The sequence below is a fragment of the Rissa tridactyla genome, chromosome 5 (genome assembly GCF_028500815.1).
Source record: "Rissa tridactyla isolate bRisTri1 chromosome 5, bRisTri1.patW.cur.20221130, whole genome shotgun sequence".
NCBI classification, from domain to species: Eukaryota; Metazoa; Chordata; class Aves; order Charadriiformes; family Laridae; genus Rissa; species Rissa tridactyla.
In genome coordinates, this window is record NC_071470.1 from 80,146,794 (window position 1) to 80,163,052 (window position 16,259).

A 16,259-nucleotide genomic window follows, 5' to 3' on the forward strand; every position below is an offset into this window, starting at 1 on the left:
CTCCCGCGCGCCCACTGCGCACGCGCACCGGGTCTTTCTCCGGCCAGAGCGGGAGGCGGCGGCGCTGCGATTGGCCCGGCCCCACCAATCGCTTCTCCCCTTTCCCTCAGCGCTCCCGCCCTCTCCCTGGCACCGGGCACGCTCGGGAAGATCCGGGCTACTGGCGGAGACCACGGCCGTCCTACTGCGCAGGCGCGGCGCCGAGCGGGAGAGGGCGGGACGGGCGAGAGGGGAGGAGGAGCGCACCGCCCTGGAGCGCCAGGCTCGGGGAGGGGAGGAGAGGAGAGGAGAAGAGAAGAGACGGGGAGAGAGGAGCAAAAGTTGCTGTGAGGGCGGGGCTGTGGACGGAGTCGCCGCCGGGAGGGGGCGAGAGAGGAGCTGTGTGCGGGAGGCGCCGGGGACGGGAGGTGAGGCGGGGGTCGCGTCTGCCGGTGGGGCGGGAGGTGAGGCACCGGCCTCGGCGGGACGTTCACCTGCCGCTGCTGTCTCGGCGGGGGGGGGGGGGGGCGTCCGCTGAGGGGCGGCCGCGGCGCGCTCGGTCTTTGAGGCGCCGACCGTCGTCTGCTCACGGCGCCCAGGTGGCGGGCGGGCGAGCGAGCGAGCGGCCGGCCCCGGGGCCCCGCCGGCCCCTGCCCGCCGAGCGGCGCCCACCCGCGGGAGGAGGGGGGGCCGGCGTGGGCGCGGCGGTGGCGGCGGCGGGCTGAAATCCCTCCCGAGGAGGGCGTGGGTGGGGGTCAAAAGCATATGGCGGGGCGAGCTGCCGGCCCGGTCCCCGCCGGTTGTGTAAGCGGAGGGGTGGGCTGCCCCCGGAACGGGCGCGGGTCCGGTGCGGGGATGGGGCGAGCTCCTCTGTCGCCTCGGCGAGCTAAGTTAATGTTTAACGTGGTAGTCACATGCCCACCAGCGAGTTTTTTCTGGAGTGTTTTCAAAGAGTGTTTAGAACAGGAAATGCCAGTACAGGTAGTCTGGAGCTGTTGGAAATTTAATCAGTTCGCAGCATTTGGAGGCTGTGTTATTTGCCGTGTTCGTACAGAAGGAGTTTCAGTAGATGTATGCAAATTGTCTGCTTAGCATCTGATTTAAGCTTAAGTTTATCCCTTTCTTTGATTTTTTTCAATGCAAATATTTCAGAATCAGCTTTCCAGGGGAAATACGACTTGTTCTCTCAACGTGTACTTTTTCCCTTCCCAAAATAAGTGTGAGTTTTACATCTCTCTGCTTAATGCTTTATTTTGCACATGCCAAAAAAAAAATAAATCCTCTCTTGCTTAACTTTGAAGCTATTAGGATTATTTTAAGAGCAAAAACTTAATCATGTGAATAGTATTGTGCCCGATTCATGATGTAGTATCCCCTTTCCCCTCAAGGCAATGGAAATTGCCTTGACTGACTATTATTAACCGTCCTGTTCTTGCAGATGTGATTCTAGTTATCAAAATAGTGAGAGCTCATGTCATAATTTGAATATAAGTTAGCTTAATCAAGTGATACATAATCCTTTCTTCTCCTAACAAATCGTTGCAAAGTTAGAGGTATTTACTGGTTGTTTTCTTAAAATATCAAATTACTTGTGTAAAAAGTTATTATCCAGTAGGACGTTGACAGTAAAAACACCTAAAATATGCACTTGACTTTCATATCAAAGCTTGATAGTGCAGAATCTTTTTAGTCACACAGTGTGCATGATGTACTACTGACAGAATTGTTTGGGTACGGGACCCATAGGACTTCAGGGTCAGGGTATTAGCACTATCGCATGTTTCAGTTACATTGCTTTCCAAGATCTTGATAGCAAAACATTGTCATTTTTCCTTGGTTAATGCCTCTTAAAACAGTTTAGTCACTTGAGGGACACAGTGATGGGTGTGAAACCCATACAAAGAGTTCTTCAAAAACATCCATGTGGTTTAAGTGGAAACAAGTTGGCGTTTGTCAGGGCCAGGTTAAATGATGATGGGCTGAGGGAGGTGGACTGGATCAGAATTTTAGATGCGCGGACTGAGTGAAATATTTGTAGATAGGTTTGTACAGATTGGTTTGTGAAGGAATATATGAAGTGTAAAGTTTCAGAACATTCCTTTTTTGTCAAGCCTATAAAATATGGGTGGTCTTAAAGATGATGCTCGTATTACCGTTCCCTGTAACTCGGTTATGTAGTTTTTCCTGGTGTCTTAAGAAATCGGAAAGCTTTTTGGGAAGGAGCAGAACTTGGTATTTTGCACTTCTGTTAGTGATCAAACATCTACACAGAATACTGAAAGGCGAGGTTACAGTTTGGACAGACAGTTAATCTGGGATAAAAAGGCAAGTGTGAGAATTATTCTTGTAAAGATACCTTTTATCTTCTTGAGGTTCAGGAAAGAGTACGTGGTAATCTTTGAACAGGGCACTTTGTAAAGGAGTAGGAAGATGGAGAAACAAAAATCTTCTCTGTAATTTCTGTGCGATGATTCAGTGTAAATGTTAGACCGTGTCATGGGTTCGGAATTTGTATTCTTTAAGGTCTTTACTCAGAGTTCCCATTGTAGCTATTTCTAAAGTTGGTTCATAGTTGTAACAGCCCAGAGATGCTGAGCTATGAACCTGTTGTTTTGGTTTTGATGAAAATAGGAAAGTTTTTATTGGAACAGCTTAAAGAAAAAATTGTATACTTACATAAAAGCCTTCTGGGATAACATCTACGCTTCTGGTTCTCCCATCTTGAAAGGATACAGAGAAATATGACGTGCAGGAGCAGTGGTTTGCCATATGAGTGACAACTAAATGGATAAGGGCTGGAGAAAAGACAATAGAGGTCTTTAAAAGACTGGGTTTAAAATCTTCAGAAGATTTTAAAGAAGATTGGTTGGAATATTTTTCTAGGAGACAAGCATCAACCACCCCTTTTTCTATTGGGGACTTCTTGATTCAGTGACTGAAGGCAGAGAGATTGTGTTGGACCGATACCACTGGCTGGCACACTTGCAGATGGCCTGCAAAATCAAGGCTGGCCACTGCTGGGAATGTGATTCTCTTTTTTTTTTTTTTTTTTTTTCCTTTTTTTTTTTTTTTGTCTTAACAGTGTTTGCTCTTGTTTCATGTTATGTATGTTGCAAGTAAATGCTATCAATGATTTTTTTTTCTCTGTCTGATGTTTCAAATAGTGATAATTTGCATTCTTGTAAACATGTTTCTTTGACAGCTTTTGAAGTGAGTAGTGTAATTTTCAAAGACAAAGACTAGTGACTACTAAAAGCATTAGGTGTGTCTTACAGCAAATGGGACATGTTGACATATGCAGTTCAACACAACAGTCGAGGTGGAAGGGGACAGGATTTATGCGGGGACCAAAAAATTATGAGTCAGCCCCATTGAGATGGATGTAAGAGTTTATTCATTTCAAATTTCAGTCTTTTTCTATATTTTTAAAGCAACTTGACTGTTGTTGGGTTTGTTGTTTATTTGGGTTTTTTTTCCAAATGTGGGGGAAAAATCATCGCAACCTCCAGTATTGTCACAGTACAAATCAGATTTTTGTTCTGTTGACAAAAATCGGTAAACTCAAATGACAAGCTTTTGGGGTGTCGAAAACACTCAAATTCTCACAGTTGCAAGTTGTTGTATTTTTGATGGATTTCATTCTGCTGAGGAGGAGAAGGTAACCACAGTCCTAATATTGTTGGCTAACTGCAGAAAACTCTAGTGGCTTCCCATCATAAATTTATTCCCTTGCAATATGTTAATCACTCTTCCTTCCAATTTTTGTTGTCTTGTATCTAAATTCCTAAGTTATAACATGTATCAGTTTAGAAATTGATTTACCAGAGTTGTCAGACCATTGGGTCAGTTGCCAGGCTTAGCACAGAGGCGTGAACAGCCAGCAGAAGCAAAAAGCTTTGTTGCTTAAAAGTAATCTCAATATTGGGCATGAGAAGGATTTGCCATCAGTCATTTATTCAACACATTGAGAGTCGTTGGGAAACGAAGCTGAGAACGTGTAAATAAAGATTCTTCAGCCAAATTTTAGAGACACGCACAGTCAACATGAACCCATTGGCAGGTTTCCACCCGATTTGGTAGAAGTCTTAAAGATGATTATATACTTACAAAGTGCATGAAAACAGGCAGCTGGCTGGAAGAGAGAGACCTTGTAAGAAGATGCAAGGAACAGTGTTGGCATATGCCCCGACTAGGGAGAAAATCTGTGAGACATAAAACTATCAGGAGCCAGGGATCGATAGTTCCAGTATTCACAGAAACAACTGTTCACCTCATCCGTTTTGTCTAAATGGATATCAAAGACACCTAAACACAAATGTGCTTGTGGAAAGTGATTTGTTTAGGTAAAATAGGAACTGCGCTGATTTCTAAACTAATTTAGTGACATTACTTCTTACATTGAAAAGATTGCACCAACGGCAGTTCCTTATGTGCTAGGGTATATCAGCAAAACAGGTGATAACATGCATTTTTGCTGATTAGTGTATTTGTTGTTTTGGAAGCTATAAAGGCAAGTGCTAGAAATTTGTGACAGGCGTATATTTTGTCCTTTAAGGCTGCACAACTAAGGGTATCCGGGTGCTTGATGAGATCATTGACGACTGAAGAAGAGTGATTGACATTGGGCAAGGTAGAAGAACTTAGGCTGATAAATAGGTGTTGGTTTAAGAGTTCATTGCCCTTGTTTATTGTCTTTGGTTGAGAACGGTCATCCAAAATTGATCTCTCTAGTCTGAAGGGCAAGAATATTTCTTTAACTATCAGCTGCTAAAAATCTCATGTAGCATGCCAATAGCGCTATGTGAAATAACTGTTTTGCTTAGAGGTCACACCTATTGAAGTCTCTGTATGGTTCAATAACTTACAGTCTATCCTCAGTCACCCACACCTTAATCAAGCCAAGAACTTAGGAAGAACTGGTAAACCCCAGTGGCTAATAAATGCTGCAGTGCTGTTAGCAAGAGTGGCTTTCCACAGACATGTAAGGGCAGTCTTCGGTGCCTAATTACTGTGGGAGGCAGTGGTCGGAGTCTCAGTTGTCTGAAAGCTTAACCGAATGTTGTGGGAGGTGGAAGGAAACAAGGCTGATCAGCAGCATCACTTCTCTGGTTTATGGAACCAGCTGCAATGAGGCTAGGCTTGTCAGCAGAGGAATAATACTCTTGGGGGATGGTCCAAATCCAGAAAAATTTGCTGTGACTGAAGAGCGTACATCCTTGCCAGCACCTTCCACAATAGTTTTTTTTGATCTTGGCTTTTTTCTTTCTTCTTGTTTATTTTTTTTTTTAAACAAAACCAAACTTTGAGATATTTGTACAATGTAAATTTCAAAACAAGGTGCCACTGTAAAATTTCTCTCCTGTGATGACAAATGGATGACAGAAGTTAATCCCGTTGCTTATGGCACCACTGGAAGGCTTGTCTACAGTGCCCCACTTATCAGTGAGTAAGAAACTATGCACCATAGTGTTTGATACAGGGTATTGATGGAGAAAGAAAGGGTAGTGCAACTTCCTACTCCAGGCTAGGACTTACTAGTCACATTGGCCAGAGAACTGTGTGTCAAGATAGTATTATTTCACAGCTACTGCCTGTTCCTTGGATTGACTGTGACCATTTTTTAGGAGAAAGAGGAGTAGATAAAACAAAGGGACTAGAGTGCCCGTTTAGCACAGAGTTCTAATTGAATAGTAGAAGCAGAGAGAGATCTTTTAAATGGAGTACCTTTCTGATATGCCATTTTTGGTTTTTCTTAAATATTTGACACGTCTTTGAATTGCTGCGGGGATTATGTTTAGTTGGACATAGGTAGTTTAAAGAATGCATTTATAAAAAGAGTAATTTGAGAAGGTTGCCAGTATAATTTTTAAGTACTTGCTTCTGATCTTTCTAGGGTCGCATTTACATTTTCAGGAAAAGGTGTACTAATGTTGTGGGTAGTTTATTAAATAGAGGCCATATGAATATAATATCACAGTGCTTTGGAAAATCAATATCTGTCCCATATATGAAAACTGTACAATGAATGTATTCTGCAATTTATTAGAATAAGATTGTGTTCACTTACCTGGTGTGATAGTTGAAATTGTTTGTATTCACAGCTTCATTGATGTGAAATTGAACCGCAAGCGCCTTAATGTAGTGTAACAGCAACATAGAGCTAATCCAGCACCATTTTTTATTAAATTCTTGCAGTGAATTGTTGTAACTTTTCTGAAACACAGCCCAACAGCTAAATGCTTAGTACATGGGATGTTTGTACTAGGGCATCCTTGAAATGCAAGAAAAAAAAGCCTGTCTAGCAGTTCTTAGTGAACTAATGCTCTTTGTCTTAAATTGCTCTGGAAGAACACTTGTTTCCAAAACAGCATATGTATTTCTTAGCAGCTAAAATACAGAGTAGATAAATTCAGAGGTTCTTCCTGTCTATATCCATGCATACGTCTGTTATTCAGGAACATGGGGAAATTGTGCTTGACGGTATGATAAGAGACAAAAAAGTTGATGGAGTCTCTTTTACCTTTGTGACTTGATATAAGTAAGTCCCAAGGCTGAAAATGAGAACTACAGAGGCAAAATTTTTCTGAATGTTCTGTAACTTTCGTCTGTTGGTCTTAGGGGTCGGTTTCACGGATGTGTTTGTAGTAGCTATCTCCCTTTTTGCAAAAAAGAACAGAAATGTTTCCCAAATTTAACATGACTTTGGGTCTATCATTACACTTTTCTTCAGGTGGGAAAATAACTTGCTTATGAAGCAAGGATTCAGCTTTTCTCTTTTTTTGGGCTGGAAATGAATCCTGCCATTCTTGTCCATCCTTGGATTTCTTTAAATAACCAACTGTAGTCACAGCTGAGTATGCAAGATCTGTTTCCAACTGAAATTTACGTACCAGAAACATGTCTTTTCCCAGTAACTTCTGTATTGTATAATTGGCACACAGTCTACCTTACTTTCCCCTCTATTTCCTTACCTTATTTTGGCTGCTATATGCTGATCAATCTTTCCACTGAAACGCAGACAGCAGGGGACAAGCCAGCTGAATTGCCACTTGATTGGGTACCACTGTATGAGCAGTCTTGGAGATGAGAAGTGTAGTGTGTTCAGTAGGGAATTTATTCTAGGTTAGGACACACTGATAGCAAGCCTGGTGTTTCTGGGCGAGAACTGCATTGATTTTGTTGCTCCATCCTGCTCAAAGATAGGAACACAGTGAGGGACGTCTCAAGCACGCGTTGGAGTGCAAATATGCTTTACACCTTTAAGGCTACCGCAGGCCATCTGTACTGTTCCCAATCCAGTCTCTTTCCTGGTTTTTCCCCTTCGGAGTTTGATATTGCTGATTGCCAAAAATTGTTCATTTTAACTTCAGTTTTGTCTTCTGGGACAGCAGCAGGAGGTTGGAGAAAAGCGTACATAATTCTCCATACGGGAAATTATATAAAGTGGAATTAAGAACTCTGTATTGCTAGGAAAATGTGTGCTCAAGAAGCTCTTTTTTGTGACAAAAAGGTCAGGTTTTTCAGTATGGATCTAGAAATATTAAATCAGAAATCAGTAGAAAGTATTTGGTGGTTGTAAGAGTTGAATTTAAGATTCTTCTGGGGTTTTGTTTTTAAATCGTAATTATAACATCCTTTTTAGGAATTAAAAGTTATGGTTCACTGTGATAGTGGGAGGCTTTGGGCCAAATGATGCTTCATATTACTAAGCGCTTCTGATGTGTGATACTGGCTTCTTGAATATATATGTATATGTGTGCATATACATGTGTCTGATAATAACCAGCTATAGACCTTAGATTTCTTCCTTGACTCCTCTTTATTCATCTTTACAGTAGTGATTCATTATTTTCTATTTACGTACTGTGCTGAAACTAATGAAAACACTTGTTAAAAAATCTTCTTTCCTTTAATTGCTCTGTACAGATGACGTTATCACTTCTGCATACCTGACCGCAGATTCTTTAGTCTTTTTCTGGGTTAATTTTTGTTTCATCTCCGCCTTTGTCCCTGTTTTCTTAAAAGCTTGGTCCTTTGTAGAAGAGTAGTTGTTATATTGTGGAGCACTTCAAAGTTGTTTGTGGGTTTTGGTTTTTTTTTTCCACGTAAAAGTTAAAGTTGATACTCTGTTTAAATAATTTAATGTTCTAGTAAGATCTTCAACTGATATGCATTTCCACTTACTCGCTACATATTTTTCTTTTTTTTTTTCCCCTCTTTCTGTGTTTATTGAAGCAAACATAAAGAAAACAAAATTATCACATGATATTCTGTCAAGGTCAGTTTCCAGTTAGATTTCAGATTCCTTGCTCAATGCTGTCACAAATCACACTTACTATTTCCAGTATTATTAAATCAAATTACTTACGGGTGAGATACAGTAACATCAGTAAACAAACAAAAACCATCCGATTATGCATGGGGCAAAAGGGACTTTTGGTTAGGTTCCAGTTATTGATTTTTTTCTTTTTTTGATAATGCGTGCAAATACCAATGATTCTTTTAAATAAAGGGAAATGCTTTTAGGGGTGCAAGACTTCCTGCAGGTATCATTTGAAAGTCGCATGATTTGTTTCTCTGCTGTCCCAGCTGTACAGTATTTGGGCTGTGGAACTGTTTGACATGAATGTGGTGTTGGTTCTGAGCTGGGGAACGTTACCTTCCAATTTATACAGCTTTCTAACTACAAAATTTATCTTGTTTTCTTTTAATGCTGCTCACCAATCTTGAAAGGCTTGCACAGTGGGGAAAAAAAAATGTAGTGAGAAGGCTGGAAGTTTTGAAGTGTACTGCTATGTCTTTAGTATGTCACATGGCATGTACAAGCTAAGATGAATATCTTGGTTGTAATGTGAGGCCCAAATCTCACCTTTTCGTTTTGTCGTTTCCAAATACGCATCCTTAACTGCTTTGGTTTGTTTAAGTTTATTCTGATCTGTGCTATTACATCAAATGTTTATGTGGACGAGGCAGTAATGCCAAACTGATTTAATAGTCCATTGTTATGAGATGATCACAACGTGGGCTTTACGTGTGCCTGTGGTGATGTTCTGGATGTTCAGTCATTTAACCATAAATATGTACCTTCAACAGTGAGAGAAACAATGCTTTTCATGGAAAATCTTGGAATCAGTTACTGGGGCAACTACCAGAATGTTCTTGCTCGGCTATTAGCTATGTTTTTCTGGATGCTTAAAGAAGGCAACTAGGTTAATGATGTATTTATGTCGTGTTTACTAGGTAGTACAAAATTTTGAAAGCTGAGTATCTATAACATTTTAGTAATCTTAAGACATAGAAATATGTATCAGTTCATGTGATTTCCTGGGGTATTGAAACCAAAACCATCTTAGGCTTTCAAATGTTGAACAAAAATGTTTATTTCTTGGTAATCTTTTATTAGACTTTGAAAGTTAGAATAACTTGTGTTATATGGTCTTTTTATAAGCTGTTGCATATTGTTGCAGGACCTTTACAGTACTTTTATCATGGTCTTTAGAGGTGTATAGTAAGTTAGAAGATAATTATGACAGATAAAATAATTTAATGTTTCTGCCTTAAAAACAACTTTTAGGTGGCAGTTGTTTCTCCTCCTCTTCCCTGGTTATTGCATCTGCCATTAGATTAAGAGGTTGTTTTGGCTGTGATCTCCTTTCTGATTTAGAAGATCTTTAACATATTGGAAAACTCTATTTTTATATTTTCTGGTTTTTTCCTATTTCAGGTTCACTGGAAAGAGAATGAAATAAACATGGAGTCTTCTAAACTGGAATATATTTTGCGGATCACGGTTAAAAGTAAAAAGAAGATGGAACAAAATGAGAGAACAGGAGTATAACGCCTGTCAAGAACTCTCCATTTTTGTGATATATATAAACTTGAGATATAATACAACTAATGATTTGTAGTAATACTTTATTGCTCCCCCTGGAAGGAGAAGTCACTTACTGTGCGACTTGCTTTATAAGAACTTTTATTCTAATTACTCTTAAAATGTTTTAACCTTAACTGGACACCTCTTTTTTTTTTTTTTCCCCTTTTTTTCTTTTTTTAAGTCTGAGAGTTTAAAAACTTTGTATAGCTGTATTTTAACTGAGAAAATCCTCCTGATAGATAGCTGACAGCTGCTCATGGAAAATGGACTTAAGCCCATGAATGGTTCCTGTTGCACAGAGTTGAACGGAATGCCGTGACTTTAGAGCAGTTCTCTTAGGATCTTCTTCTTTGCCTTGCACCCATCATATCCTTAAATATTTAAGTGTAAATATTGCAATTATAAAGTCTAAAAAATAATGGCATGGGTGAAATTCTTACGAAAACCTGGGGGTAACCTTGGAAAAGTTTATCAGCCTGGAAGTATACTGTCCCTGGCCCCTACAAAAGGCTTATTAAATGAACCAGGACAAAACAGCTGCTTTCTTAACAGTGCTGTTCAGGTAAGAAAAAACTTGATTTGTTAAGCATTTCTGGTTTTGTAGCAGCTTAAATGGTCATAGTAGGGAAAGAGTTCTTTTGGCAATGCTGTTTTTACTATTTGTATTGCAGTATGTGTATTTTACAGAAAAAGATGGCACGTTTTTCAATGGTATTAAATTCAGTTCTCAGTTAAACTTCTAAATGATTCCAAGTAAGACAGAATAGCAGGTCTTTTTAGAATGGACTCTTCTTAAAAAAAAAAGAAAAAAAAAAAAGTGGCAATTGTAGAAAAAAGACACCTCTGTGGAAGTAATTTTATTTAGCATTTCATGTAGGAATTGATTCAGAGTATGAAGTATATAATTTTGAAAAAAATGACAGCAAGTTATTTTGTTTGCATGCATTAGGAACATCAGAAAAACTTTCCTTTTGTAGTTGGAAACTTATGACACATAACTTCAAAACTTGCTGCTTGAATTTAAAACTAAGGCTTCTGTCAAACATAGCAGTTTTATTACTTGGAAAAATTTACAAAACACTTTTTAATGTGGGGCAACCAGTACTACTACTTGTATTGAATAGGACACTATTTTTATTAAAATACCATTTTCTCATAATTAGCATGTGAGTCTTTGGTACTGGAGCGTATCAGAAGATACACATACGGTTGAAAGCTTTGATTCTAATCTTAGGAAAGATTTGTGGAATTAGAGTAAGAGATATACTTGATACCAAAGAAATATGACTTTTATTTCTTTTTACTGTTTATATGCATACGTATTACAACCAACTTCTTGCATGCGTTTACTTACCTACGCACTGTTTTTTATATGAGCTGTAGTTGAAAAAATCTTGGCTCTTTAGATCTTTCAAGTATATTTAATAGTACAGTGACACTAGCATGATTAAAAATTGAGCTTTTAAAAGCCTACTTATGACAGGTGATGTGGGGATTTACTTAATTCTGACAGAGCAGTGCTGGATTTTACACATTGTCTGCAAATCAGAACACCAGGCACAGTTTAGTTTATACTATAGTCTTTTTAAATCTAGAAATCAGAAACAAGAACGAATTTCTAGGCTGTGCAAATAATGAGCAGAACAATATCTATTTTTAATGCTTAGATTTTGGACCTGATTGTTTTCAAATTGTACAGCATTATTTGTCAAACTGACAGAGGGCTTAATAGATGCGTAGACTTTCTAAAAAAACCTGTAAGTCCTAAAAATGGTATGGATTTAAACATAGGAGATATGAGAGATACATCTATGTGGTGTGTATGTCTATGGTATCTAAATATTTTTAAAATAAAAATGTACAATAGATTTAGTAGAATGAGCTTGCTGTTTTACATTCAATAGGAACAGCGTGACCTATATTCTCTTGCAGTTTTGCTGTTTTCCCTGAGGGTACCCTAAAATTAAACCCTAAGTCATTTTTAGTTATAGTTTCAGACAATCCTACTACTTCACAACCTACTGCTGTTTATCAAATGGTGGCTGATGATTGGTGACTGCCCTTTTACAAGGAGGAATGTGTTCCTTTCTTTTCTTTTAACCTCTGTTCAACCTTCAGAGCTGAGGTTCAGACATTTTTTTTTTTTCAAATGCATCCCAATTAATTTTAACTTTTATAGATAGGAATTTCTTTTTTTATTTTATTTTCAGTTGTTGTGTTACTATGCCTCTTGAGACCTCATTTTTATTTGTTTTTTTTTTTTTAATTTATTTTTTTAATGGGCAGCTTTCTGAACTACTGCACTGATTGTGTACCTAAGACGTTAGATACTGAAAGCAGTGTAGTGTAGCAGAGATGACATTACCTTTATATACAGTAGTTACACAAATTAAATGTAGAAACATACCTGATTAAGCACAGGATTATTTTGATCTGTGGAAAACAAATGTATCTCAGCAATCGTTTTAGTAGGAGACCATAAGAATGTAATACAGACTTAACCCGAAACGGTGCTTGCATTTTACCGAGCAATTCAGTTTCTACGTTTCCAGTGTTTTGTTTTGTTTTTTATTTGAAAGAAATCACAGAGGGAGGGAGAGGGAAAGAGAAGTGAAGTAAACCCCATAGCCGTCTTGCTCTTACTTACATAAAGCCATAAGAAGACTATTACAATCTCTGTGCACAGTTTAGCTTGCTGCTTTTTTCCTTAAGAGTACTTCAGCTCTCTTTCCACACAAAGTACATTGTTTGCCATTGTTTCAAAAAGTTTAAAAAAGAAAAGAGATCTCATTTCATGAGTGGTGAGTGCATTCCTTGCACTTCCACCTCCACAAGTTACCACACTAACAGAAAAGGACCATAATTCTTGTAGAAATGTTTGTGCTCGAGTTGTAGATGTTATGTGAAACTAAAAAACAAACAAACCCACCCGAAAAATCTGGTATATGTTGCTGTGTTAAATGTAGAACCTTCATAACTCATTACTTATTTTCTGTGAAACTTTTTTTTTTTTATAGGTATTATGGCAACTTGACATATTTCGACGAAGTTTAAGAGGTTTAACTGGACATGTCTGTCAGGGAGATGCATGCATATTTTGTGCTTTAAAGGTAAATAATAATTTTTGGAAGAATCATCTTTCGAAATGAGGGAAAAATAATTAAACTCTTTTGCTAATTTATATAATTTACAATTTACTCTTAAGTCATTCTTGTGTAAAGAAACAATTTAGATTTAAGGACATTTGTTAACATGTTTGTAACAGAAACATTTTTTTGTGCTTAAAGAAGAAATTTTACCATACACAAATTTTACAGTGTGCTTAAACATAAAATTTTTGTCTGTTAAAAGACGGTATAACTTATTTGAAAATTTCTAGCTAGCTTCTCAGAGATTTTTCTTTTCTTCTATTTACATGCATATGCTTTTGTTCTTTGCCGTAGTGTTGGAATACATTTCTTTTACAATAACTATATTACTGTCTGATAAGGTCTCAAGATTCTTTTTTTACTCAGTAGTTGATGGTAACAGTGCAGAACTTAATTGTTCAATTTGTAACTTAATTGTTCAATTTGTAAGTAATGAAAGGCAGGTAGTGATACTGGACAGTTAATGCAAGTTGGTAACTTTTCAGCGTTTAAAATAAGTCAGATCTACATATCTTAACTGGTGCGTGAAACTTGTGCTTCAGACAGTTTTGTAACTCATCTGAAGTCTGGAAACAAATGTCAAAGTCTGTTAGGTTCTTATTGCTTTTACTGCACTGGTACCTGGCTGCCTGCAGTTACTAGGGGAATAGCTGTAAGCATATCTCTGTTTCGTTGGGATAAAAATCCCAATTAAAAATGTATGGTGTATGTGGGTTTTTTGTTTGTTTGTTTTAGTACTACGAACTTCCTACTCTTACTGCAATTTGACAATAAAGATCCTTCTGGCGTTTTAATACAGGACTGTAGAATGTATAGTCATTCCATGTGTATGGTTTTGAATGTGTATGTCTCTTCTTCCAAACATGGTTTGTTTTTTCCAAAAGGTGTCATTTTATTTCTTTGGTTAAAATGATTAATTTTAAAAGGCCAACAAGTTGAAGTGGGTTGAGACTACACGTATTCAGACTAACTTCCTGAGGCTTTTATTCCAACCTTCTTACGAGGTCTTGACTGTGGAACTTGTTGGGACTTCTTGTTTCACCAGTGTTTTGATGCACATCACGTTCTTCTGTGTGCTGGACACTTGATTTTGTTAGTACATGAAGTCTGTAACTCACACACACCTATTTTTTTTCTGATAAAAAAACCCTTTTGTCTGTGTTTGGATGGCAGCTTTAGTTTCCTGGAGTACTGTGTGTATAGGGATTCATGTTCATATCTGATGTCGTAATATTGAGTAAACTCCCTGGCCTTTTCCTTTTGATTTGACCCATATTACATGTGAAGTTCTGGTCATATACAGGATTGCTCAATGTTGCACTGGAACCTCCTTTAAGAAATGAAGAGGGATCGAAGGGTGACAATTGCTGGAATGTATATGTTACACTACATACTCTTAATGACTAATCATATCATTGAAATTATAGTAAAAAATAATGTAGCAGCTTCATTGTGCTCAGAAACATGAAGAAGGTGGTCCTCATGGTGTGTAGCAGTTGAATCTTTTAAGTAATGAGTTGTTCCATTCTAATGGTGCACTTCAGTAGACCAGGTGCTTTTTTTTTTCAAGCTAAACATACGACTTGCTGTACCTTAATACCCTCTCTCTTCCTGTAGTGTTTGGAGCTCCAGTACAAAGTAAGATAGGTTTTGCATCACTTTAAGTCACCTTCCAAAGTGATACGCTACCTTCAGCTGCTTCATAAGGCTGTTGTAATTTAGGACTTGTAATTTCCTTTATTCTTTCAAGTATGTATTCTTGAGGGACTGATTAATCCCATGATGCATCTTCTTGTGTGATTTATCTAAATGGCTTACTGTACCTGAATATTTTGCGTTGCCTGAACTGTCATGTCTTCCTATTTTGATGTGTTCCCAAGAATGCCAATAAGAAGTGGTTAGACTGGAATTAGTTATTGTTTCAACAGTATAGTTGTGATCTTTATAACTCCATGGCCAGTAGCCTAGGTACTGAACTCAAAACACTGTAGTTAACTCATTTGGACGCATCTGTCCTCTGTCATTATGTATAGTACTGGCTTTGCTTTCTTGGCTTTTTAGAGGTGCTGGTTGAGTGATTCTGTTTGGTCTGTGTTCAGAACCCGGGGCATTTTGATTTTCATGCAGCGTATATGCTGGATGAGGATGCATTTCAGTGACTTGTTTGTGACTTGGGTTTTTTTTTTGTTGGTGTGTTCTTTGGGGGCTTTTTTTTTTTGGTGGTCTTTGGCTATTTTAACCCCTCTTACTTGTTCACCAATAAAGAAGGATATTTTTATCTATATCAGCTTATCCTATAAACTAAAAGCATAGTCAATAAGTTCTGGTTTACTTCAGTTCAGTCCGTTATCTTTTTCTTTCGGTGGTGTTCTGAGAGTTAAATATGCTCTTTTCTTCTCTGGATAACATTGGGGTGGGACTCTGACTATGCAGGCCACTGAAGTGAGCGTACATATCTGCAGAGCTGCTTATCTGTGTTTTTTTTTTTTTTTTTTTTTCTTTAGCTGGACATACAAGGCTCTGTTGCATACCAAAAATGACCTGGCAGCCAAAATGAGAAGTGATAAATCTTTTCAAAGCAGAGCTAACTTGTATTACCAGATCTGCTAAAAACTTAATTTTGAATGCTTACATTGAGATAGTGATGGTAGTTTTTATCAGTAGTCCATGCTTTCTGTTATGAGAAGGAAATTTAAATATTTAACAAACACTTACCCTGGAATGCATCATGGTTAAAACACTACTTTCTGTTAGCACTGGAAATTTGCTTATCTGTTGTATCTTTGCCTTTTGTCCCAACAGATTTTTTTTTTTTTTTTAACCGTAGGAAGCCTATGTGAAGAATGCTTAACCTTATTTATATTTTACATGGCTTCTCCTCATTTGTTTTTTCTTTATTCTCCTCGTTTTTCTCTAAGGCTGGACTTAGATTTCTTGGTAGTGGAATAGACCCTTTAATATCTGCAAATGTTTTCTCATACTTTTAATAGCTTTTAACTTTCAGTTCTTTGACAATCAACCTCCCTTACTTGGTAAATGATGAAGTCACTTGCATACGTATCTCTGCCAGAAAGAAAAGCAGTAGCTAACTGTCTCTTCTGGGAAATTAAGAAAAAAAATCAAGTGCAGCTTATTCTCATGTTCTGGGACTGCAGATATTGACCTGTTCTCTTGTATTGTGTCCACTGGTTCAGTAGAGAGCTGACTTAATGGCAAGGATTATTAGCATTCCGTCTAATTTATGGGAGTTTTTTCCA

At 38.2% G+C, this 16,259-nt stretch overlaps 1 protein-coding gene across 1 annotated transcript in view; it reads left to right on the forward strand.

Moving 5' to 3' along the window:
• The first annotated feature begins 255 nt into the window (after positions 1-255).
• The window catches only part of USP53 (ubiquitin specific peptidase 53), a 39,522-nt gene continuing 23,518 nt past the window's right edge, over positions 256-16,259 (forward strand). Inside the window, exons 1-3 of the mRNA XM_054202679.1 lie at positions 256-407; positions 9,704-10,415; positions 12,871-12,963. Of these exons, the coding sequence (XP_054058654.1) occupies positions 10,272-10,415; positions 12,871-12,963 (237 nt within the window). The 5' untranslated portion in view covers positions 256-407; positions 9,704-10,271. The remainder of the gene's footprint in view (positions 408-9,703; positions 10,416-12,870; positions 12,964-16,259) is intronic.